General features: G+C 53.8%; 1 protein-coding gene across 1 annotated transcript in view; it reads left to right on the plus strand.

The window, feature by feature from the left end:
- Positions 1-20,496, plus strand: part of PITPNM3 (PITPNM family member 3) — a gene marked incomplete at both ends in the record, with an annotated part of 71,977 nt that extends 51,481 nt beyond the window's left edge. The window contains 14 exons of the mRNA XM_084237897.1: positions 739-928; positions 1,339-1,461; positions 1,881-2,065; positions 4,433-4,605; positions 5,818-5,988; positions 7,270-7,464; positions 8,042-8,190; positions 8,945-9,061; positions 12,029-12,145; positions 12,487-12,635; positions 12,896-13,045; positions 15,927-16,110; positions 18,620-18,748; positions 20,194-20,496. Of these exons, the coding sequence (XP_084094023.1) occupies positions 739-928; positions 1,339-1,461; positions 1,881-2,065; positions 4,433-4,605; positions 5,818-5,988; positions 7,270-7,464; positions 8,042-8,190; positions 8,945-9,061; positions 12,029-12,145; positions 12,487-12,635; positions 12,896-13,045; positions 15,927-16,110; positions 18,620-18,748; positions 20,194-20,496 (2,335 nt within the window). The remainder of the gene's footprint in view (positions 1-738; positions 929-1,338; positions 1,462-1,880; positions 2,066-4,432; positions 4,606-5,817; positions 5,989-7,269; positions 7,465-8,041; positions 8,191-8,944; positions 9,062-12,028; positions 12,146-12,486; positions 12,636-12,895; positions 13,046-15,926; positions 16,111-18,619; positions 18,749-20,193) is intronic.
- Positions 20,497-24,563: the final 4,067 nt, after the last annotated feature.

Genomic DNA, 24,563 nt, shown 5'->3' on the forward strand with positions numbered 1-24,563 from the left:
AGGACAGAGGCAGGGTGGGTGGGCTAGGGGCTGGGCCAGGTTGCTTTGAGCTGGTCTTAGATGGGTCTGAGGTTTGCAGAGAGGGGGAACTTCCCAGGGGGAAAGCCCCCATGCAGGGGCTGGGCAATCCACTGGTAGTGGGGATTTTATAGGCGACTCTTTTAGCCTTTTTTGCAAACCAAATGAAGGCTCTGGATTCTCTCCCTTAAAAGATGGGCATAATATCATGCATATAGCTATGTGTTCACCTTCAAATTATGACCAACAAATGATTCCATGCCTAGCTTACCTTCTGGCTTCCTTTCTTACGTTCCTCAAAGCCTTCCTTGAGGACTAGGTCAAATGCCACCTCCTCCAGGAAGTCTGCCATGATGATATGTCCCCACTCTGATCCACCCCAGGCTTCCTCCCTAATTGGAGGTGTCCTCAGGGGTCATGCAGAACATGGAGAGAGCACTGCTGGCACAGGAGACCCCAGTACCTACTTGTATCTGGCATGGGTGCGGGGGTGGGGATGGGCATAGGCTTGGCTTCCTCTTTCCTCCCCCCCACATTCCCTTCCATTGCCTGCGCTTGGTCTAGTCTGGCTCCTGCCTGGGTCCTCTTGAAGTGCTCTCTAGCTGAAGGCCCACTTCTTGGCCAGTCCGTGTTTTCTTCTGCCCAGTCCTAATCCCAGCTGCCCTAAACCTGCCCACCTCCCTGATCCCAGCTCGGCTTACTTTGGCTTCCTGTCTGCAGCCTGAACCCCTACAGCCACGATGAGGGCTGTCTCAGCAACAGCCAGGACCACGTCCCTCTGGCCGCCCTGCCCCTGTTGGCTATCTCCTCCCCGCAGTACCAGGATGCAGTTGCCACTGTCATCGAGCGAGCCAACCAGGTCTACGGAGAGTTCCTCAAGTCCCCTGACGGGATTGGCTTCAGTGGGCAGGTAGGATAGCCTGCCCTGCCTCCCTGCTCCGGTCCCTGCCGGGAGAGAGCCTGGATCTGCTGGAGCCATCAAGACCAGGCTGTTCTGAAGCCACAGTTTCTGAGATCAAAGGAGGATTTTGAGATCTTTGGGTTTGTCCTCATTTTACAGATTAGAAAACTGAGGCCAACAATCTGAGTCTAATTTTGAGCCCATCTGATTCCTGACCTAACTCTGACCCATGATCTTGGCCTGATTCCTGTCCTCAGGTTGATCCTAGTGCCAGGTTGAGCATCCCTCCCCTGTCGGGGCTCTCAGTGGCTCTGGGGACAGATTCCCTATTCTCTGTGGACAGGTGACTGTGCTCTGGCTGGGTGTGGGGGTGAGGGCAGTGGGGGCCAAGCCTGAAGTTCCATCTGTGCCTTCTCCAGGTATGTCTCATTGGAGACTGTGTGGGGGGCCTCCTGGCCTTCGATGCCATCTGCTACAGTGCGGGGCCCTCGGGCGACAGCCCTGGCAGCAGCAGCCGGAAGGGGAGCATCAGCAGCACCCAGGTGAGGGCCAGATGGTGGGAATGGGGGTGGGGGCTGCCTTGGGAGTTCCCCTTCCTGACCCCAGGGGAGCTGGGCCTCAGAGGGCCTTTGCTTTTATCCCTTGAAGTCCAGGATTATTTCACAATCCTACAGGAGCAGCAAGAAAGTATTCTTACAGGTGAGGAAACCGAGCTGCAAAGAGGCTAATTTGGGGTCTGATCCCTAGACAGCTGGTCAGAGTCCCACTGGGTCCCTGATCCGTTTGGAAGCAGCAGGAGGCCTGACGTCCCCATTCCTGCATTGTGGCTTCCATTCTCTTCTTAGAGGAGCTATTGCCTCTCACACCTAGGAAAAGCATTCATTGGTGTCTGGGGATGAAGGTGGGACCCCAGAATCCCTGGTGACCACAGTGCCTTCCTCTCTTCTGCTTGGCCCCAAAGGATACCCCTATTCTAGCAGAGGAGGAGTGCAGCCTGGCCAGCACCAAGCGTCTCAGCAAAAGCAGCATTGATGTCTCCAGCGCGTTAGAGGACGAGGAGCCCAAGAGGCCGTTACCAAGGAAACAGAGCGACTCTTCCACCTATGACTGTGAGGCCATCACCCAGCATCACGCCTTCCTATCTAGGTATCCACCTCTCCCACCCCCCCTCCACCCGCCCTGCTCTGTCTGCCTTCCAGCCAAGAGTCCAAGAGAGAGAAGACATTGCCTTAGGGTCATCTGGGAGGCCTATGACCAATCGTTTGTCCCAGGCCTGCCCATGGGGCCTGCGGACAAGCACCAGGATGCTGGGACCAAGGCCACCCCGAGGGTCCTGTGCTCTATCCCTGCTCACCCCAGCTTTCAGACAACCAAGGACAGCCACTGTCCCTCTCTGAGCCCCAGCACTGTCTTCTGAGCAAGAGTAAGGTCTACCCAGCCTACTTCACGGAGGTCTTAAGAACTAGATGAAACAGATGTAGGTGGTTGTCCCGAGGCCCCTCGCCTAGGATGTGTTCTTATTACTCAGATGGCAACAGAGGTGGAGCAGGCTGAGTAGGGATCCGCAGCCAGGCATTGAAGAGCTGGGCAGATTCCGGCCCCTCCATCCCCATTTCTATACACCACACACATTCGGAGCCAGCAGACCCTCCGCAGAACTGCCCCCCTTAACTTCCTCGAAGAGACGTGTTCACGCACACTGGTTAAATGAGTTGTTTGCACATTTATTCAGGAGCCAAAGGGGCATAGCCCCGAAGGGGAAGGAGTGCCTCCTTTCTTCTTTCTGCTCTCCTCAATTCTCTCCTCCTTGCCGCCCTCCTTTCTTACCCAGCCAACAAGTGTAGTGAGGTCATCAGAACATTTGGAAAGGCATCATCTCACACCCATAGGGAACCACTGTTCACCTTTTGGATTCTTTTCTTTCTTTATCTTTTCATGCTTTGCATATAGTTTTACTTTAAAAAAACCCTATTTTGTGATTACTCCCCTCCTCCCCATATAACTCAACATACTTGGGAACTGTTCTTAATAATATGTTACTGAGCGCATGGCCAGTAATCCTGGTAATCGGATGCTTTGACGTTTTCCAGTTCCTCAACAGACCCACTGCAATTAAACCGGAGTGAGTGACCATCTTGTACATCCACGCTGATGTATATATTTGGGTTATTTTGTTGGGCTGGTTCCCGGGGGAGGGATTACTAGGTCAAAGGCGCTGCATGTTTAACTCTCTGACTATTTAAAGCCCCTTAACAAGTTATCATTCAGAAAAGCAGCTGCATTCAATCAGGGTTGCAAGGTGAAATCCCAGTATTTCTGGTTCATCCTTGAAAGATCCTTTGAGAAAGCTCCACATTTGGAGAGTGACAAGTTGGAGGCTTTTGGTAGCTGGTCGAAGACAGCCAGCCTTGCCCGCTGGTGTAGGGACAGATGGCTGTTTCTTTGGCAATTAAGTAGTTGGCGGGTGTTTAGGGGCCACGCTGTACACGAATGTGTATCGTTAAACAGAGTCAGTGTCCTCGCTGTGAGATGCTCACACTGCCAGATGCAGGAGGGGTTTGGAGACTGAAGGTGCAACCCCCAGATGGCCCCTCACGGAGGGTGGGGGGGGCTTGCCCACACTCTCTTAATGATTTCTGCCACCCCCTTCTCCTCCAACTTGAGTATTTCCACTGAATTTGCGTGCAGTTCATCGATTCATAGATCATGTCACCCTGCCGTGTTGCTGTCAGCTCTGCACTGTGCCTCATGCCAGCTGGCAGGTCGGGGAGGTCCCCAGTATTCCTGCTTATCCTGGACAACTCGTTCTGGGGTGTGGCTGCCCACCCACTTGAAACATCAGTGGATATGTGGCATGGGAATGGTTAAATTCTATGTCTCATGTTTTTCTTTTTAAACTCCGCTTCATCTGTAAGCTGAAGGAGAGGGAAGACCAAGCTGTCTGCATCTGTGTTTGCGCGATGCCTGGAATATGAGTTACGATGAAAACGCTAATCCTGGCAGGACTGACGTCATCCAGTTAGTGGGTCTGTTGTCCAGGCTGGACTCCCCTGTATACAGAGCAGGGATTCACAGTGTGGCCATCTCGACACCGCATGATGGGGCAGGCCTGCCAGCAGGAGGATGCTTAAGTGATCTCAGCCCATATTCGTGAATAAATTCTCACTGGCTTGCTGTCATGCATATTGAGTCAAGTGTCATCTAGGGTTGCTTTTGTGCTATAATGGAAGCATTCTGTAGATGTGCTGGTGGCTCTAGGGCCCCAAAGTCTAACGTATTTGCCACCTGGCCCTTCAGAACAAAAGCGAGCAGCCCCCTGCTGCAGCCCCATGTGGGTCAGGGCTGACATGGTCACCACCTTGTGATGGGTCCGGAGAATGGCCTCCAGTTCTGAGTCCTGTCCACAGGTGGAGGCCTGGGCTCTACCTGCTGACTTCAGGCTGCCCTACTAGGTGAACCCCCCCATGGCCTCAGCGCTGCCCTAACCTGCCCTCCATGTCCCCCTTCTGGCAGTATCCACTCCAGTGTGCTGAAGGATGAAGCCGAGCCCCCTGTAGCTGGGGGCCCCCAGCTCCCAGAGGCCAGCCTGAGCCGCCTGGACTTTGATGTGTCCGACTTCTTCCTCTTTGGCTCACCCCTGGGCCTGGTCCTGGCCATGCGGAGGACGGTGCTGCCTGGACTGGATGGTGCGTGTGGCATCGGCTGGGACCTGAGATACTTTTGTGTCACCTGGATGTGGTGTCATTTCCTCAAAGTGGGGAGAGAAGGGGGTGAGGGGCAGGAGCAGGAATTGGGGTAGATGGGGAGAAAGGAGAGAAGGAAGGAAAAGGAGGAGAGAGGAATGTGAGAGGCCAGTTTCCCCAGGTGAGGCAAAAGTGAGGTACCCCTGCCATGTGCTCCTGGATGAATTGTGGCCCCTTTGTCTGGCTGCTGTGCTCTGTGCAGAGATAAGCTATAAGCATTTACCTTATTGCACCCACCCCTCCTTCCCGGCCCCCAGGCATACCCACTGCAGCCAGGTAGGTCTCACCGACTCTGCATATACCCAGGCCTCTCCTCATGCAGCCCCTGTAGCCGCGAATGCCTCCCCCTACTCCACGCTGAGGCAATTTGCACCAGCAATGATTTAGCAATGATCTGGGAGTGCAACAGTCTGGAGACACCTGGGAGAGCAACAGACCACAGCTCCTCAAACTTCTTTTGTATCAAAACTTACCAACAACTTGCAATATGGAACAGATGAAAAGGAACAGGCTCTGGTTGAAGTGGGGAGAGAAGGCTCTGCCCCACGTCCGCCCTTCCTCTCTCTAAGGAACCCTAGGGCTCCCCGGGTGCTGAACCTTCCAGTCTCTTGACTACCCGGAGAGGGAAGCACAGGATGGCGTGGCGCCCTCAGTGGAGAGAGACACCTGCTGGTCTCTGAGAGAAGTGTTCTGCGGGCTCTGTCAAGCTCTTTACCACCAGGCATAGGCTTTGCGTGGGGTGGGACAAAGGGGCAGCTTTCTTGGCTCAAAGACGCTGGTCAGTTTCATAGATCAGGTAGCAAATAAGTGAAAATTGGGAGAATTTAAAGGCATTTGACTAGTGGAAACAGGGACGGAGGACCTACTAGGAAGAAGGGATGGCCCAGAGAAAGGGAAGCAGAAGCCTGATGGGGGCGGCAGATGTCCCCCACGGCTGCAGGGCTGGGTGCCCGTCGCGGTGCTCGGAAGTGGGGCACACTGGCGAAGGCTTGAATGCCCAACTGAACATAATGGCTTTGATCCTGTTGGTGGCAGAGAACTGTGGTGGGTTCTTAAGCAGAGGAGTAAGCTCCTCAAGGCCATATTCCAGGGGGCTCCTAGGGGGAGGGGATTAGGTACTAGCAAGGGACTTTCCACGTGTTCCTCCACCCCCAGGTCTCCAGGTGCGTCCTGCCTGCAGCCAGGTCTATAGCTTCTTCCACTGCGCAGACCCTTCTGCCTCGCGGCTTGAGCCACTGCTGGAACCCACATTCCACCTGGTGCCACCTGTCAGCGTACCCCGCTATCAGAGGTTCCCACTGGGCGACGGACAGTCCCTCCTCCTCGGTAGGCTCTTGGGGGTTTGAGAGAGTGCGGGCCCCTGCCAGCAGGCATTCTGGGCCACCATTTCTGGTCCAGGCCCTCTGAGCTGTCAGCTGATGGAGTGACTAGACCCAACCAGCAGGGTGTGTATGCTCTTGGGGGAGAAGAGAACGGGAAAAAGCTGCCTTACCACCTTCAGAGCAACTCACCTGTGTGAGTACCTGCTCTGTAGAGACCCAGGTTCTGCCCCCTGACCAGGTCCTGTGGCTGGTCCTCATAAAACTCAAGCTGTCAACCCTGACTGCAAGTCCAGGGATCCATGCTGAATGCTAGTCCCCAGTGCCCAGCCTGGACTCTGGAGGTATGGGGCTAGAAGTGTCTCATCCTAGTGGGCTTCATGGAAGAGGAGTCCTTTAACCAAGGTGTTTGAGCAGGTGGAGAAGAGCTGGTGGGTGGGATTGGGGGGATCGTCTAGATGGAAGGAACCATGGCATTGAGGACAGGGGGGTCTGAGGAAGGGCTGGAGACCTCTGGAGCTCTTGTGGGGTGAGCCAGGCTGAACTAGGATAAGGTCAAGGGGAGGCCTGTGAAGAAGTCAGGGATTAGGAGATCAGATCCTTAGCTCCAAAGCTCAGTGGAGGTTTAACCTGAGCCTGTGCTGAGGTTTGGACCGGGTTTGGGGAGGGGAGCTATGCATATGGCTCATTCCAGATTAAAAACCAGCCCCACCCATTTCAATGGACCCTTCATTTACAAAGTCCTGCTATGTCAGGAGCTGTGATGCATGAGAGATACTCAAAAACTGTCAGTCATCCTAAAATGCACCCCTTTTTTGTCAGGGCATCCTCTTGCCCCCAGGGTTTGCCCTTGCTCCCCGGCTGCAGACCCCATTCACTTCTCTGCTCCTCCACGATCCTTGGTGGTTCAGGAGGGGAGTCTGATACAAGAGCATGTGGTCTTGTATCACAGGGGTCACCCTGTGATTTCCCATGAAATCTTCCGGAGGAGGAAGATTTGGGGGAAATCTTCCGGAGACACCCTTGGCAGTTCTATTGGTGGTAGGGACCCTGGCTCATGCTGGTATAACCCACAGACTAGGTGAGGTGAAATCCAGTAAAGTCCTATGGTGATGGGGCCCCCCCGGGCCGGGTGAGAGGGTCAGGTTGCCTGTTGGACGGTGAGTGAGAGGGCCGGGGACTCCTTCCTGAGCACCCAGCCTCCCTCCTGGCCTGCTGTTGGCTCAGCAGCACGGGCAGCTCTAGCTGAGACACACCACCAGGCCTGACTGTGCCATTCCCCCTCCAGCTGATGCCCTGCACACCCACAGCTCCCTCTTCTTGGAGGGCAGCTCCCGGGGCAGCCCGCCACTCCTGGAGACCCCTGCCTCGCCTCCTCAGGCCCTGAGGTCCCGGCGCCTGGGACGGAGGATGAGCCAGGGTAGCTCCCACAGCGACAGCTCAGACTCCTCCGACAGCCTGGCACCTGAGGGCGCCTCCCGCAGTGAGTGGGGGTCTTTGGCGTCCTACCTGCCTGGATTCCAGGGAGAGGGAGCTTCCTGTGGGTGGCTGCTGATGCCCCACCCAGGGCTGTGGAGGGCGGACCTCCGGTGGGAGGAGGGTGAAGGAAATCCAGATTGAACTGACCTCAGAGAGAACTTTGACCTCTGACCCTGGGGCAGGGCCCTCACCTCTGACTGTGGCTAGAGCCACGACCTCTCCAGGACTGGACTGAGCTCTGACCACGGCCAGAGCCCTAATTGTAGGGCCTGGTTTTCCATGGGGAGTCCCTGCTCACCAGGAGCCATAGGGTGAAACCTGATGTCTCCATGGGCCTGGTCCCATTCCTGGGGAGCAGTTTGTGGCACACATCCTATAGAAGGGGTGTCTGGGCAGAGTGGGCTGCTGGGTTGTGGGGTGGGTTGGATGGGGAAAAACAGCTTATTTTGAACTGGGTGCTCTGGCCCAAACTTGTTCCTCAGTGGCATGTCCACCATGGGGTCTGTGCAGGGGTGCCCCACTGAGCCTTGGGTCCAGGCCCTGGGCAGGCCACCCTATCCTCATCTCCTCTTGAACTGCAGTCACCGCCAAGTGGTGGGGTGCCAAGCGCATCGACTACGCCCTGTACTGCCCCGATGTCCTCACAGCTTTCCCCACTGTGGCCCTGCCCCACCTCTTCCATGCCAGCTACTGGGAGTCCACAGACGTGGTGGCCTTCATCCTGAGACAGGTACTGCTGCCCTCTTGGGGCCTCTGGAGCACCCCTCCTCCCATGTCTGGAGGATAGACTCAGCTTGGGTCTTGGGAAGGCACTTACCCAAGTGGAAGCCACATGGCCAGACAATGAGTGCCATAAAGAACGCTGGCTTCTAGAAAGCTAAACAGAATCTGCAGACTTGGGGGTGAGGAGGGCAGGTGGCAAGTAGAGGCAGAACATAGAGTAAAGCTTTTGTGGAATGTTGCTGGCAGGAAAGCAGAGAAATGTGATGATACTGGAGAGCTCTGGGGCTCCTGGGAGGACATTTTTGCAATGGCACTATTACAGCATATTTGGGGGCTAACACGTGATCCAGGGGAGTGATCAGTGCTGAGGATTGAGAGGGGAGCGCTGCCGGAGCAATGTTGTTGAGAAGGTGGGAGGGGCTGGGGTCAGGGCTCCATGTGGCCCACGGTGAAGGTCACTTGCTGTGACAGAGGGGGAGGCAGAGCATGGGCACAGACACAGGGAGCTGCTAGGTTTAGGTAGGGGAGGAGGTGCGTGGAGGCTGTTCCCACGCAGAGCATTTGGGAGATAATGTTCTCTGACCCCAGCTATCAGGAGAGGGTTCCTGGGGTCCTAGGACTGCCAGCTCCTGAGGTTCCAGGTTGGAAGGTTGGGAGGCCTGGAGGAGAGCCTAGCTGTCATTAGTCTGGGGGGCCCTGACACCCTGGGAAGGAGGGAGAATGCGTGTGATGGCTTGATGTGCAGCCCTGCTTTCTATCAGGTGATGCGTTATGAGAGTGTGAATGTCAAAGAGAGCGCTGGCTTGGATCCTGCAGCACTGAGCCCTGCTAACCCCCGTGAGAAGTGGCTTCGTAAGAGGACCCAGGTCAAGCTGCGGGTATGTGCAAGCTGGGGTCGTGTACCAGGTGGCTGGGGACTTAAGGAGGTGGGGCTGCCCCAGCGGCTGGGGTGTCCACTTGGCAGCAAAGATCTTTGATTTGCCCCCCAGAGCTAAGTGCTCACACATGCAGGGATTCATCCTGCTCACTACCATAGCAATCACCACCTGACTCAATGTTGAATATGGCTTGGTGGGGTATTTGCCATGAAAAAGGGAGGCACACCCCGGTGGCGCAGTGGTTGAGCGCTAGGTTGCGAAGCTGCCTGCAGCCTCTGCAGCGCCGGTTCGATCCCCAGCCGCTCCCCGGCCACCGGAGGAGGGTCCCACATGGCGCGCAGACCTCTCCTGCCGCCCGCTGCTCCCCTCAGCAGTGTACTTCGGTCCTTCTGCCTGCTCTGCTCCCCGCTCTGACTCTGGTGAATTCTCTCACCCTCCCGCGCTTCTGACTGTACCCAATGCTTGTATAAATAAAAAAATAAATAAATAAATAGATAAATAAATAAATAAATAAATAAAATAAATCTTAAAAAAAAAAAAAAGAAAAGAAAAATGGAGGCACAGATTAGGCAGAAGATGGAAAGAAGGATTCTCAGAGTAGGCCAGAAGTAGGGATTTCCTGAAGAAGAGTCTCTCTGTAGGGTATTGAAGTATGAATAGGAGTCCGGTATGGCTACATTCATTTATTTACTGGGCAAATAATCCTCTGTGCCTGTTCTGTCCCAGGCCCTCTGCTAAAGAGTGGAGCATAGTGATTTGCAGACACAACCACTGCTGTGGTGGGCATTCCCAATCTCATGGGAAATCAGGCATGGACCCCAACAACAGTTCTAAAAGGTAGATGGTGATTGATGCTCCATGAATCAACTTGTTTTTGATAAACATATTTATTGAGATATAATTACATGTCATATAATTAACCTACTTAAAGTGAAAAATTCAACGGACTTTTAGTGTATTCATTTATAGATGTTAGCAAGTCATCACCAAAGTCAATTTTAGAATTTTTTCATCACCTCAAAAAGAAACCACTAATCCTTTAGCTAACTTTCTCCTACCCCTACTCTCCCAAGCCCTAAACAATCAGTAATATACTCTTTATGTCTATAGATTTACCTATTCTGCATATTTCATATAAATTGTGTCATACAACATGCTGTCTTTTGTGCCTGACTTCTTTTACCTGGCATGGTGTTCTCAAGGTCATTCATTTTGTAGCATGTATCAAAATGTCACTCCTTTTTACAACTGAATAATATTCCATCACATGGTTATACCACACTTTGTTTATTCAGTCACCTGTTATTGGACACTTGGGTTGGTTCCACCTTTTGTCTAGTAAGATAATGCTGCCATTAATATTCATGTACAACTTTTTGTGTGGACATGCATTATCATTTCTCTTGGGCATATACCTAGGAGTAGAATTGCTGGATCAAATGGTAACCCCAGTTAAACCATTTGAGGAACTGCCAAACTGGATTCCAAAGCAGTGCACCATTTTACATTCCCACCAGTAGTGCATGAAGGTTCCAATTTATCTACACCCACATTCACACTTGTTATTGTCTGCCTTTGATTCTGGGCATCCCAATGGTGTGAGATGGTATCTCATGTGGTTTGGATTTGCACTTCCCTGATGACTAGTGATGACAAGCACCTTTCCATGAGCTTATTTCCATGAATCAACTCTTCCCTCTTCTGTGTTCTTACAAGAGGGCCTGAGTCCTATGTCCAGCAATGAGAGGGGAGGGTTTGCCTGCCTCCCAGCTCGGGGACCAGTGCAGAAGAGGTGACTGCACATGTTTAGGGAATCAAATTAAAATAGGTGGGCACTGAGGGGAGATAGACCTTCTCTGGGGCATCTGAGAGTGTTTCTTGCAAAGTTAGGTCCTAGTGGCTGGGCTAGTATGTGGGGGCTGAGGGCCAGGGATGACATGGAAAGTGGGAGGCCCAGTGTGAGCAAAGCCCTGGGGGGGCCACTGCTCTGGCCTAAAAGAACCAGAAAGATGTAAGAGGGGAGCTGCAGGAGGCAAGATAGACGAGGTTGCCCACATGAAAGAGGCTTTGATGATGAGCTCAGGATTTGAACCTCACCATTGGGCACTAGGTGTCAACAGATCTGGGTTTTATAAAATGATGCATCTGCTGTGGAGCGTACTTTTGGATAAGGAGTTCCATTAAGATGCCATTATCAGCGCCTAGATGGGAGGTAACGTGGGTGTCAGGAGACACGCCATGTGACAACTCTGTGAAGGAAGGGGCAGCAGGCTGGGTGACGTGGGTGCTGCCCCAGGCTGAGAAGGTGGGAGGTCAGGGCCAACAGAGGCCTTCATGCTATGGAATGAATTGAAATCAGAAGTGAAGAGGGATGGGATGTTTTTTTACTTATAGATAAAAGATGTGATGCTCAGGATTGATCTGCAGTCATTTGGGGTGAGGTGGGGTTGGGGGACTGAGCAAAGGAAGAACAAACCAGAAGGGCCATGAGTTGTGTTGGCACTTGAGGTTTTGCTGCACTGTTCTCTGTACTCTTGTACATTTCAATCTCCCACTGAGAAAAGATGGCTGCTAAATGGCCATTGGATTTGAGCTGGGATGTGGAAGAACCAAAAGAACCAAAATTGACCCGGCAGTTTCCAGCCCAGGACCTAAAAGAATGGGCTGTGAGCATGGACTGTCATCAGAGGGCCGTGTGGGCCAGTGAAGAGCAGAGAACGCACATCTACAGGCACCCCAGAGCTCCTTGGAGACAGCATCAAGCATCTAAGCTGCGGCTGTTCTCGTGGGTCTAAGCCGCCTCTGTTCTCGTGGGTTCTATGGGAACATGTATCTGAAGGTCTAATGGAAGTAAATTGAAGGCATAATTCAGCAGATCCACATGCCCCTGCCAATCCTAAACACAATGTAATGAAAAATCAAGGTCAAGCTGACTTGCAAAGGTTGACCGGGCTTCTTTCCCCCCAGAACGTCACAGCTAACCATCGGGCCAATGACGTGATCGCGGCTGAAGATGGCCCACAGGTGCTGGTGGGGCGGTTCATGTACGGGCCTCTGGACATGGTAGCTCTGACTGGAGAGAAGGTACCCGGGCCGGGGCATCCTCTCCTTGACCCATCCCACTTGCACCAGGTACCTGTGGTACCACACGGGGCAGGCCTAGGCTGGGGCCGAGGGAGGGCTGGCTATGTGTGGGAGCATGGGCATGCAGGCCAGGAGGACAAGCAAGGAGGGAGGGATGAGCTTGAGGCTTCTGAGGAGTGCGAAGTCGCTGAGGCTGCAGAGAGAGAGGAGGCATCGTCAGGCAGTACCCCAAAGCCTCTGTCTTGCAGAGGGCTCCCCAGTTGAGCCCTTAAGCCACACCTTCCAGTGCCCCCCTACCCCCACCGGCCTTCAGTGAGTTCCCTGCCCTGTTACCGCTGCAGGTGGACATCCTGGTGATGGCGGAGCCGTCCTCGGGCCGCTGGGTGCACCTGGACACAGAGATCACCAACAGCAGTGGCCGCATCACGTACAGCGTGCCTCGGCCCCGGCGCCTGGGGGTCGGCGTCTACCCCGTGAAGATGGTTGTCAGGTAAGGCCTAGGGGACACTCTTGTGGTGGCTTCATTCAGTCAGGCTGGTCTGAAGATGGCGTGCTTTCCTTTGGACCCTATCCCTGCCTGTGTGGAAAGGAGAAAAAGGATGGGTCATCAGCAGGGACATCAGGAGATGCCACCCAGATTCTCTCTGCCCCTGGCCCTAAGCTGAGTTCTGACCCAACTGCAGGTGGACCTCTGGCCTCAGGCGGACACCTAACATGGCGCACGACTGACCATAGGTGGGTACCTTTCAGGGGCGACCAGACCTGTGCGATGAGCTACCTCACGGTGCTGCCCCGGGGCATGGAGTGCGTGGTGTTCAGCATCGATGGGTCCTTTGCGGCCAGCGTGTCTATCATGGGCAGTGATCCCAAGGTCCGGCCAGGGGCAGTGGATGTTGTCCGGTGAGTGCTGCCTCCCTGCCAGGGACATGGACTGTGTTTTTTCTGGTTTCTTCTAGTTTCTGGGCTGGGAGCAGGGAATTTCTGGCTTCGTCTCCTATAGTTATTTAATGTGGGTCCTGGAGAAACTCGTTGCCTCTCCATAGTCACTCACCCTTCCTCCCTCCCTCCGTTTTCTCTAACACCATGAGCACTTGCCATCTCTCACTGTCTGATCCCATTCAGGGTAAAATTCATGTGTCCGGTGATCTATTGCTGGTTAATAAGTGGCTCCTGACTTAGCAGCTTAAGATAATTATTTATCATTCTCTGTCATGGTTCTGAGGATTGAGTGGGCTCTGCTGGGAGGTTCTCACTTGGGGTCTGTCTAGCGATTGCAATCGGATGATGGTCTGGCCTGGGGTCATCTGAGGACTCTGTTGGAGTGAATGTCTTCTCCCTGTGGGAGGGTCTTCTCTCCACATAGTTTCTCCAGGTTGCTGGCCTGTGTGATCTCAGCTAGTCAGACTTTGCATGTGGTGACTGATTCCTTGCATGGCTGCTGGCTTCCTCTGGCTCCTAGAGACCCAGTGGACACTGCTAGGCCTCTATGCCAGTCTGGGAGTCAGTCCTCCTCACTGCATTCTGTTGTTATAAGCTGCCAGAGATCAGCCCAGATTCAAGGGGAGGGACTACCTTATAGGACACGTGGCTCATTGGGGCCATCTTTCAAGACCAGCTGACACATAGTGGTAATTAAGAGGTGGGAGCTATTTCAGCTGACTGGAAAAAGCAGAGCACCTCTTCCTGGGAGAGGTGGCATTTGAGTTAGCCCTTGATGGATGGAAATCTAGCTAGCTAGTTATCAAAAGCAAGTCATGCCATTGTACAAAGATTAGCAAATGCAGAAAGCTGAAAATAAGATAATACAAAGCTTAATTTTATAGATTAAGAAAGGGGACCAGAGTGTCCATCATAGGTAGACCATGTGTGAGGAACAGAGTGGACATTTGTTCAGGGCAATTGGATTTGGGAGGCCAGAGAGGACAGGGCAGGAGGAGAGGCTGGAAAAACACACTTCCCAGGGTGGTTGTACTGCTAAGAGGGGTGCAAAAAGGACTTTTCCAACAGAAAAGCAAAAAAGGTACCACTTTAGTCCTTGCCTCCCTCCCAGCACCCCTGCCTCCCTCTATCCTTTCTTGAGACAGACTCTGGGCCAGGCTCTGTACTGGGCACTGATGCAGAGAGAGCTCCCAGTTGGAGAAAACTCACAGTCCAGAGGGAAAACAAATCATGGACATGAGAAACTATAATCCAGGACCCTAAGTGATCAGAACCCCAAAATTGGGACTTATCCAGAACCCTGGGGGTCCTCAGGCTGGATCAGGGGACTGCCCTGCCTCAGCTCAATAACAGCGATTTCTTTGGGGAGAGATTAGCCTAATCAAGGGCTTCTAGAAGACAGTTGACCTCAAGATGCCCATTGGCTCTGTGGGAACAGGCCCTCACTGGTTCAACTTTATCTTGAGGGTTAGTCTCCCCCTGGCAGGCTGCGTCCTTTATTCCCATTACCACATCCTCTTCAAACACATCCCAGTCCTCCCACAGCTGGAAAGTGAAACTGTGGCCCTTCCTCTCTGGGATCCATCTGGTGCTGCTCTCCCCTCCTTATGTGAGCTCCTGGGGCTTCTGCAGAACTCTCCAAACCTCGCCAGTCATTAGAAGCTAATTTTTAAACACGGATCACTGGGCCCCAGCTCAGAACTAACCAGAATCCCTGAGGGTGATGTCTGGGCCTGTCCATTCTTATAAAACCTCCTGAGTAGCTCAGACCATCTTCCTGGCTTGGAACTGGCTATAATAGCCAGATGGTAGCTGGTGACACAAAAGCCCCCAAACTGGTCTGAGTACATCTGGCATCCTGCAGCCAGGATTTCATGGGAAATCAAGGGAGAGCAGAGAAGAGAGGCTTCCTGGAGGAGAGGAGTCTTGAAAGGTGTGGGATGGGAGTGCCAGGCCATGGCACATGGAGGCTCTCAGGGGCGAGGCTGCAGCAGAGAGCACTGGGGGCAGCAAGGCAGGCTGTGTGTCTGGGGAGCCGCCACGCTCAAGGGCAGCGTGTGGAGGACCACAAGTGTGGAGACAGCTGGAGACCGCAGGGTGCTGGAGAACCAGGAATAGCATTGGCAAAGGTGGAGGGGGTTAGACTGGTGATGCATAGAAATCACCATGGAAACAGTTCCAAGGTTAACAACACAGCAAATGTATTGCGCACCCTACACCAGTCATGTTTGGGATGAATTCATTTTATCCTTAGGTCAACTCTGGGTGTCATTATCACCATTCCACAGATTGGAAAACTGAGTCCCAGGGCATCCAATAAGCTGCCCAAGGTTGCCCAGCATGGGTTCCACTGGAGAGAGGACTGGAGGGGAAAGAGGCCTCCCAGGAGGATTTTGTTCTGGCCCTGGGGGAGGTGAGGCCTCAGCTGAGGATGAGAATTATAGTTAAAGTGAGAGAGTGGTGGAAAGGTCCCTTCTGGTAGAAAAAAAGATTTGCTCACTAATCAAAGGAGGAGGGAGGGGAGACAAGGGCCAGGGTGGGCTCAAAGGCGACTTGTCTCTGGTTCCAGAAACTTGAATGATGTCGGCAGCATCACAGAGAAGAGGAGGTGGGCAGAGAGGCGGGAGTGGGGAGGTCATTGGGTTGTGGGCAGGAGGTACCTGTGGGTCATTCGGGAGAGACGTCCAGGACTCACAGGGCTCAACCTGGAGTGTGGACTTGGGGGTCTCCCTCAATTTCCCTGACACTCCTCAGACAACTTCTTAGGAGGTCAGCGGGCTGGCAGGCCGCCAGGGCAGGGGGGGGCTGAGCTGGGCTGGACCCTACCGTGCCCTCTCGCCAGGCACTGGCAGGACCTGGGCTACATGATCCTGTACATCACGGGGCGGCCAGACATGCAGAAGCAGAGAGTGGTGTCGTGGCTGTCCCAGCACAACTTCCCACAGGGCATGATCTTCTTCTCGGATGGACTTGTCCATGACCCACTACGGCAGAAGGCCATCTTCCTCCGCAACCTCATGCAGGAGGTGAGTGCCAGGCCCGGGGTGGGGCTGGGCCAGAGGAGGGATGAGACCTCCCCACACCTCCCCTCGATGTTTGCGGGGCCTTACCCACTTAGCCTGCCCCCGCCCCCCCACCCCAGTTGTGCTGGTGAAGCTGTTTGCAAAGCATCAGCTCCTCCTTGGACCTCATTGGGTCCTCAAGGGTGGGTGGACTAGCCCAAGATCTCAGAGTCACACTTCCATCCTTTCTCTCCTGACCCTAAAGCCTGAGCTCTTAGGTCTCCATCTGCTTATTCATTCAATAGATATTTAAGTGTCTTTTGTGTTCCTTACTTTGCCCTTTGTGTCGGGGCTGCACAGAGACAAATGTCCTCAGCGTAATCTCTTGGGGACTTTTACCTGGAGCTGTGTTTCTTGTTTCTCGTGGGGCACCCCTGGGAGCTCATTAGAAATGCAGATTCTCTGGCCCCCTACTCAGACTGCGCAATCAGGAATTCCAGGGAGAGGGACCAGCAACCTGTCCTTCAATGAGCCCGCCAGAGGATTCTGATGCTTATGAGATGTTGAGAACTGCTGATCTAGAGCAGGGTGAACAAACAATGGCGCACCAGCAAAGTCTGATCCAGAGCCAGATTTTATATAACCTGTGAGCTAAAAATGGTTTTATATTTTTAAATGGTTGGGGACAAAAAAAATCAAAAGAAAAGTACTATTTCATGGCATGTGAAAATTATGTGAAACTCAAATTTCAGTGTCCCTAAGCAAATCTTTATTGGAACGTAGCCATGCTCACTGGCTCACGTGTGGTCTATGGCTGCTTTTGAGCTAAAACAGAACAGTTGAGTAGTTGTGACATTGTGCAAAGCCTAAATTATTTACTATCTGGGTTTTCACAAAAAAGTTGCCAGTCCCTTGTGTGGAAGAAGAAAGACATGTAGATGGGCAGCTTACTGGTGTGTGATTGGAAAAGGTCCTGTTGACAAACAGAGGAGGAAGGACTTAGCTTTGCCCAGGGAGGCCCAGAAGGCTTCTAGGAGGTGGTAACTTTTGATCTGAGTCTTGAAGCATGAGTATGGTTTTTTCAGATGCCTAAAGAAACAGCAAGTGCAAAAGCACTGAGGTGGGAAAGAGCCTGGGGTAATCTTAAGAGTCCAGGATGGGGGTATATACAGCATCAAGTTGAGGTCAGGTGGGAGCTGAGGAGCCAGAGGTCACCAGGGGTCTGTGGTTGGAAGGTTTTGGAAACCAGGTCAAGACCATGGACTTTGTTGAGGCCAGTGGGGAGTCATGGAAAGTTTAAAGCAGGGGAGTGACCATCTCTAATTTGGTTGGTAGAAATATCACTCTGGTGGCTGCATGGAGAAAAGATTGTCACGGGATATAAGAGGAAGGGAGGCTAGTTCTAGGAAGCTGTTACCCAAGCAAAAGGCAGGCAGGTCGAATCCAGGCTGTGGCCATGGGATGGAGGGAAAGGCATTGACAAGCATAAGAATGAGGAGGTCAAACTGTCAGGACCCAGTGATGGTTGGCTGGAGGGAGAGGGGAACTCTTAGCTGTCCATCTTGGGTGACCAGGAGGGACTGAGGTCCACTAACTTGACTATGATTGCCAGGGCGGCAGAATCTGAGGCAATGAGGGCATATAGTAAGAGCTCAGTAAATGTTAGTGGAAAATGTTAGTGAGTAAATGAATGAAATGAGAGGGGACAAAGGAGGACACCAGTCTGGGGGAAGATGAGCTAGTATGGACACATGGGAGTGCAATAAGTTCCGAATTCAGACAGGATATTCTGGGGTCAGTCCTGGAAGTGATGTCTAATGACCTTCAAAAAGTCAAGAGTCTGAGGGGTAGGGGGTGATCCACGCAGGCAGAAAGCCATTCCAGCAATGGTAGGACTTAGGAGGAAGGAAAGCTGTGACCCAGGACCAAAACCCTCCAGGGAACTTGTGGGGCAGGCGAGTGGAAGAAAAATCAGGATTGATGGGGGTTCTCAGGAGCCCCTAAGTGAGGAATAGCTGGACGGTGAGCACCTGAAAGCAGGGGGTGGGTGAGGATCTGGAAGTGACACTGGAGAGAGGAGGAGCTTGGGCAGGTCTCTCTGGGTTAGCATCAGGCCAGCCAGCAACAGGCAGTGGCCAGTGGTGCGTCACAGTCTGATTGTGGGTGGCCAAGGGTCAGGGGTCAAAGGGTAGACAGAACTGGGCTCCAGAGCTGATGCCTGGGTAAATCTAGAACTCAGTTTCCTCATCCACAAAGGTACCCTTTGCTTTGTTGTTACGTAACATATGAATAGGGTTGCTGGAGACTGTGGTCAGAACTTTTATCAAGCAGAGCCCTGTGTTTAGAGGAGGGGGCGTAGCTGGGTCAGGATGGGAGGTCACCACAGGGTGGGGGACGCATGAGTTGGACTCTAAAGGGAGTACAGATACAGGGTCTTCCAGCAGAGATTCCCTTGGGGGCGGGGGGTGTCTAGGAACCTGGTCGGGCAGGTGGGCTGGGCTGCTCTCCCTCCATGACCTGCCCTGTGTTTCAGTGCTTTATCAAAATCAGCGCAGCCTATGGCTCCACGAAGGACATCTCTGTCTACAGTGTGCTGGGCCTGCCATCCTCCCAGATCTTCATCGTGGGCCGGCCCACCAAGAAGTACCAAACCCAGTGCCAGGTGGGTGGAATCCCAGTTAGGGGCTGGGGGCAGGGAAAAGTTGGGGGTGGGAAGGAGGTTATTCATTTCCTTGTTTGTTCATTCATTTATTTGTTCATTTCTTAATTTGCTCATTCATTCATTCACCCATTTGATAAACATTACTGAGCACCTGCTTGTGTTGTGTTGGGTGAAGTTCAATGTCATCCAGTCTAGTGGGGGAGATGGAAAATTTGCAGAAAATGACAGTGCAGTGTGGCAAGAGCCATAGTGCATGGAGAGTGGGGGAGAAGCACAGAGAATTGTGGGACCCCAGAGAGGAGCAGCTAGGCCAGACTGGTAGCGAAGTTGGCTTTCAGGAATTTGAAGGAATTGTCCAGGCAGGGCCTGAAGTTCGGAGGAGCATTTGTGACAGAGGCAGTAGCAAAGCGAAGGTTAGGAGGTGACAGAGCAGAGGTATATTCTGGGAACTGCAAGTGACTCAGCTTGGCTGAGTGTGAGGTGGGAGGAAGCAGGAGGGTGGGGGCTGAGGGGCAGCGCATCAGATGGACTGCACGCCTTGCCATGCCTGGTTTTCTAAGTCTTTGGAGAGTCTGTGATTCAGAGATCCCAGGTGGCAGGTGGAAGACAGAGCAGAGGACAAAGAAATGTTGGCAGGTGGTAGTGGCAAGAAGGCAGAGGGCCTGAGAGGCATTTCTAAGACTGATGGCTAGGACTTGATGTGCAGGATGAAGGAAGGGGAAAGCCAGGGCTGGCATCCCGTTCCTGCCTGGGGACCAGTCCCATTATTGGGATTGAGAAGCAGGTTGCAGAAGGGAAGGTGATGGTCTCCCTTGGGGCCCTGTTGCATGTAATGCCCAGCAAGTAAAGGGTCAGATATGGTAGGAGCAGAGTGCTTCTTAAACAGGACCTCCCCTGGGGATCTTGTTTAAATGCAGATTCTGATTACCTTGGCCTGAGATTCGAGCTCCAAGGGTCCAAGCGCTGTGATGCTGCTGGTCCACAGACCACACCTGGAGTGGCAGGGCCTGAGGACAGTGGGAGAGACTGGCAGAGATGGGCAGCATGGAGGCCAGGAAATGAAGTTCCTTGGTGTAGAAGCCTGATGATGGCAGAGACTAACATTTTGGGATTGTAGTGAAAGTGACAAGAAAAGGAGCAGCAGCCTGCCCACTTGCCCCCCCCACCCCACCCTCACCCCTGTTAAGAATCCAGAGAACCTCTGGGGTGACCAAGGGTAGCCATAGAAGAGCTCAGTTGTCCAAAGTGGGGTGGGGAGCCTTCAATGGTAACTGGCTCCCTGGAGTTTCTTCCTACAGCTTCTCCTCCTTCTAAGGAGAAGCTGTCGACTGGAGGTCGCGTTTCTGGGAAATGACAATATGGGGGCGGGGGAGGATGGAATGGCAAGGAGCCAGGAGCTCGACCCTCTCCCGGGCCTGACTCTGGCCTCCCACCATCCCCCGCAGTTCCTGAATGAAGGCTATGCGGTGCACCTGGCCGCGCTGGAGGCCAGCCACCGCTCGCGCCCCAAGAAGAACAACTCGCGCATGATCCTGCGCAAGGGCAGCTTTGGCCTGCACGCCCAGCCCGAGTTCCTGCGCAAGCGCAACCACCTGCGCAGGACCATGTCAGTGCAGCAGCCTGACCCGCCCGCCAACCCCAAACCCGAGCGTGCCCAGAGCCAGCCCGAGTCGGACAAAGACCACGAGCGGCCCCTGCCCGCGCTCAGTTGGGCACGTGGACCCCCTAAGTTCGAGTCGGTGCCCTGAGGGCAAGGCTGTGCACTGAGCAGGGTGGGAGGGACCCTACCAGGCTACCTGCGGGGACTGGAGGGGCTGCCATCTCCCCGACACAGGCCTTTTCCTGCTTTTTCCCTCCCGTGTCTGTCCAGCAGTGTCCAACTAGAGAGGGGAGGGACCCTGACCGGCCCTGGGGGGCGCCCTGGGCTGCTGGGGGTGAGATCCCTGGGTCTCAGTGCAGCCTCTGCTGCCTCCCCCATGCCTGCGCCGCAAGCCCAAGTCAGGGTTGATGACTGTGTAATCCTGGGGGGCAGGCTAGGCTTGCCTGGAGCTGGAGTGCTTAACAAGTCAGCCATCTCCTTGAGAGCCCCAGGCTTTGGCAGAAATGCTAGGCAGGCCCGAAGGGAGAAGCCCCCCGACCAGGGATCAATAGCGGCTGGCAGGTACAGCTTCTTGGCTGTCTGGCGGAGGGGCGAGTGGCATTCGTGCCCACCCTCCCTGTCACATCCCGGCTCATCACCTAGGGCCTGGCCCTCCTGTGGCAAAGTGAACACTTCCCAGGAGGGAGAGGATGTTTTCTGGGCTCGTCCTGTGTTCTCGGCGTCCGTCCACTGCCCTTGGGGGGTGGGGTCTGGTGCTGACGGTCTGTTCTCCTGCAGCTGTCCATGTCACCCTGTTGTCTTCGGTATCCTCACCATTCTCCTGTGACTCCTGAGGACAGGCATTCCCATTCCCTGAGCATTCCCGCTGGTGCCCTCCCCTGCGAGGCCCTAGCTTGGGCTCTGGCCTAACCAGGCTGGCTTTGAGCCCTGGAGTCCATTGCTTGCCCTCTGGGCCCTGCCTTCCTTATTAACTGGAGGGGTCTTCCCAGCAACAAGGTTTTGACTCCTCGAATCACTCGCACTTCTGCCCCCTGAGGCTTCTCAGGCCTCCCAAGCCCCTCAGAGTGCCCAGTGATGTACGCCTTCCACCCAGCCTGAAAGAGGGGTTCCAGGCAGGCCAGGAGGAGGAGCTATTGCCCCGCCACTTAAAGGGAAACCCCTCTGGGAGAAGTTGGGTAAGGATCTCTGTTCCATGGAGAGGTTTGCTTTGTCCTGATGCCAGACCTGGTGTCCCAGGGACAGAGACATCCCCACCCCCTAAAGGGCACTCACCTTGGTGCCCACAGCTCTGCTCAGATTGATTTCTTTTTTGGCTACTGAAAGGCTTTGAGCTGAGATCCCAGGGTTTTGGGGTTCATGTGATTTCCTGTTGTATTGTCTTCCTTTACCCCTGCCATTCAGCTTGGTCTGTGCCCTTAATCTCCACCTGGGTTGTCCCCTGAAGTTGGCAGGGCTTGCCTCTCCTGGGGGCCATGAAAACCTGCCCAGGCCTTCCTGCTGCTGAGCCCTCGGCCTGGGCATGGGTCTTCTCCACTCGCCCCAGCTCCCTGGCCCAGGCTCAGGCCCAGTGCTGCTGTATGGGCTGCCCTGGCTTGCCTCTGAGCCCCCAAGGGCCATCATGAGGCAGGTCGAGATCTTCAGCCGGGGTGCTGTCAGGGCTGCCGGCCCCAGCGCCCAGCTGTACACACAGCAGGCACCTGTGTCAACCCAGCGTTGCTTCTGCTCAATGTCTACCTCGTGCAGCTCCCATGTAGCCAATGTCCTCCCTGACAGCGGCTGCGGGTGGGGGGCACCCTTGCAAGTTGCCGGGCAAACTGGGTGTCCTGCTGGGATTGGAGGGGCCTGGGTTCCCAGCCCCCACTCCTGCTCTATCTACTAGAAATATGGCTTCTCTAGTCTGCCAGCTCCTGTCAAGCCCACCCAACCCATCTAATAGCTCTCTGCTCTACTTCTAGCCCTGCCTCTGTACCCAGAGCTGCTGGCAAGTCTGCTGGGAAGGGGGGCATCCCCCTCAGCGTCTTATGGTCCTGCCTCCTGGCAGTTCACATTCCTCTTTGACCATTTCATTCTGGCTCTCTGTAAGGCTCACGGGGCCTCAACCTTATTAATCCCTTACAAAATAGATTTTGAATTAAACGGGCAGAGTGTGCTTCTCTGAAACTCCACCATCTTTTTATAGAAGCCAGATACATTACTCTCAAATGATCATTGGTGTGAATGCTTTTCCCCCAGTAAGATTCCTGCCGCCCTTTCTGAGCACCCCAGGGCTAGAAGCAGGAGTGCTGGGGCCCTGTGGAATTTGGGGTCCTGAGGGCGGGGTTCTGTGGCTCTGATGACTCACCCCTGAAGATGCCGATGGTGTACAGTGAGACATTTGTGAACCCGATGCCCTGGGAGCTTTAGCTGGTGTGTGGCCGTGTGCGTGGGGTTCTGTACAGTGACCAGACTCACACTTGTTCCAGTACTGCTTTCATGGCGACTCTGTAGCCAACATGCACTTTCTATACTAGTGGTTTGTTCAATTGTGTCTGTCCAGTTCAGTTGGAGAAAGAGAACCGAGTTGTGTTGTTTCCCAAGGGGGTGCTGCTGCCTCTCCCTTCAGTAGCTCTGTGACCCTGTCCAGAATGTTTTCTAGAGAATCCTCTGGGCTCCTGACATGCCTGCTGCCCAGGAGCTGGAAACAGATCTTCCTGCCTGACCAAAGCTCCTCGTTCTCATGTGGCATGTTTGTTCTTCCCGCTGGGAGGCGGCGGGGCGGTGGGGGAGACGGGGGCTGTCCTGCCGCCACCCCCATCGTTCACCACTGGGAGTTCGGGGAGCAACCTCAGCCAGGCCACACTCTTCAGGCATCATGGATTTTCTAACACTCTCAACCCCCCCCACTTAGGCTCCGCAAAATATTGAAAATCCCTCTTTATCATGCACTGGATGAACGGCCCTCCTGTCTGGGTGCTGGCTGCAGGAAGCAAACATATTCCAGCCCCAGGATCCAGAGAACACTGAGGGCGGGCTCTCCGAAAGAGGGGAGGCTGGATCTCATGGTTTTTAAACTGTGCTTTTACCATTTTGGAGGCCACGCCCGCACCCGAGGAGGGTCCTGCAGACAAAACATGGCACCAATTTTTAAACAAAAGCTGGACCTCCAGGTAGGCAGAAACAGGTCCAGAGGTGGCATGTGGGTCTCTCCCACCCAGCCACTGGCCGCCCCGCCTGGGAGGGGTGCCATGACCCCGCCTTAAACAACTGAATTTCCTGCAGAACCCCTGGGGTTCAGGTGCCAAGTGCTCTGCAAACCTATTTTCTCTGGCTCTGCCAAAACACCCCTTCTCCTTCTTTCCCTCCTGGGTTTGAGGGAACTTTCTTAAAAATCCTTGGGTTCAGTCCAAGCAGTGAGGCCTGGCCCAGGTCCTGCCCTCCTTGCTGAGAAACCCACATGGCTGTTGGGAGGAAAATCATTTTGGGCCCTTCCCTCCTTGAAAAGAAGCAGGTGACACCAGGGTTGGGCCGGACAGGAGGGTAGCCGCTCGCGGGGACCCCCACCCTCGGACCCACTGTCCTTTTCTGTCTGTTTACTCGGTGGTGGCAGCCTGTCTGGTCTGACTGTTCGTACGTGTGTGACTTCCAGTATTATCTGTGGTGGATGGTCCTGTGGTGAAAAAAGGTTTATTATATTCCTTACGGCTGCCTTGTACAAAATCCGTTAGAAAGAAAATGTAAAATAATCAGATTTCTAACAAGACAAAACCAACATTACGGAGTTAAAAGATTTTTACAACTGGCCTTGATTTTGATGTGAGCTGGTTTTTAACTCTCAAACGTTGTCACTTAAATAAAAACCTAATTTGCCTTTAAGATGTGCTTTGCTGGGAAGTGAGCTAAGAAGCTTTTCCCATTGATCACGTCGCCCTGGGGCGCGGGTGGGCTGGTTGGGAGTTGGCTGGATGAGGGGAACTGAGTTCCACCCCAAACCACAGCACTATGGCCCAGGGTGTGGAGGGACTGTGACAGGGAAGAGATGTCAAATACAGAAGAATCTTTATTATGGAAAAGCAACGTTATCTAGGAATGTCACACATTAGTTCTTTCTCGTAAAATGACAAAGCAGATTTCTTAAATAATTCACAAAGGGCAGAAATCGCTACCCCTCCCTGCACATCCATAGTGCCCTGTGATGAGAATATAAATAGGTATCCTCGGGTCCAGGGTCTTACAGTC

The sequence above is a fragment of the Talpa europaea genome, assembly GCF_964194135.1.
Source record: "Talpa europaea genome assembly, chromosome: 7".
Taxonomy (NCBI): Eukaryota; Metazoa; Chordata; class Mammalia; order Eulipotyphla; family Talpidae; genus Talpa; species Talpa europaea.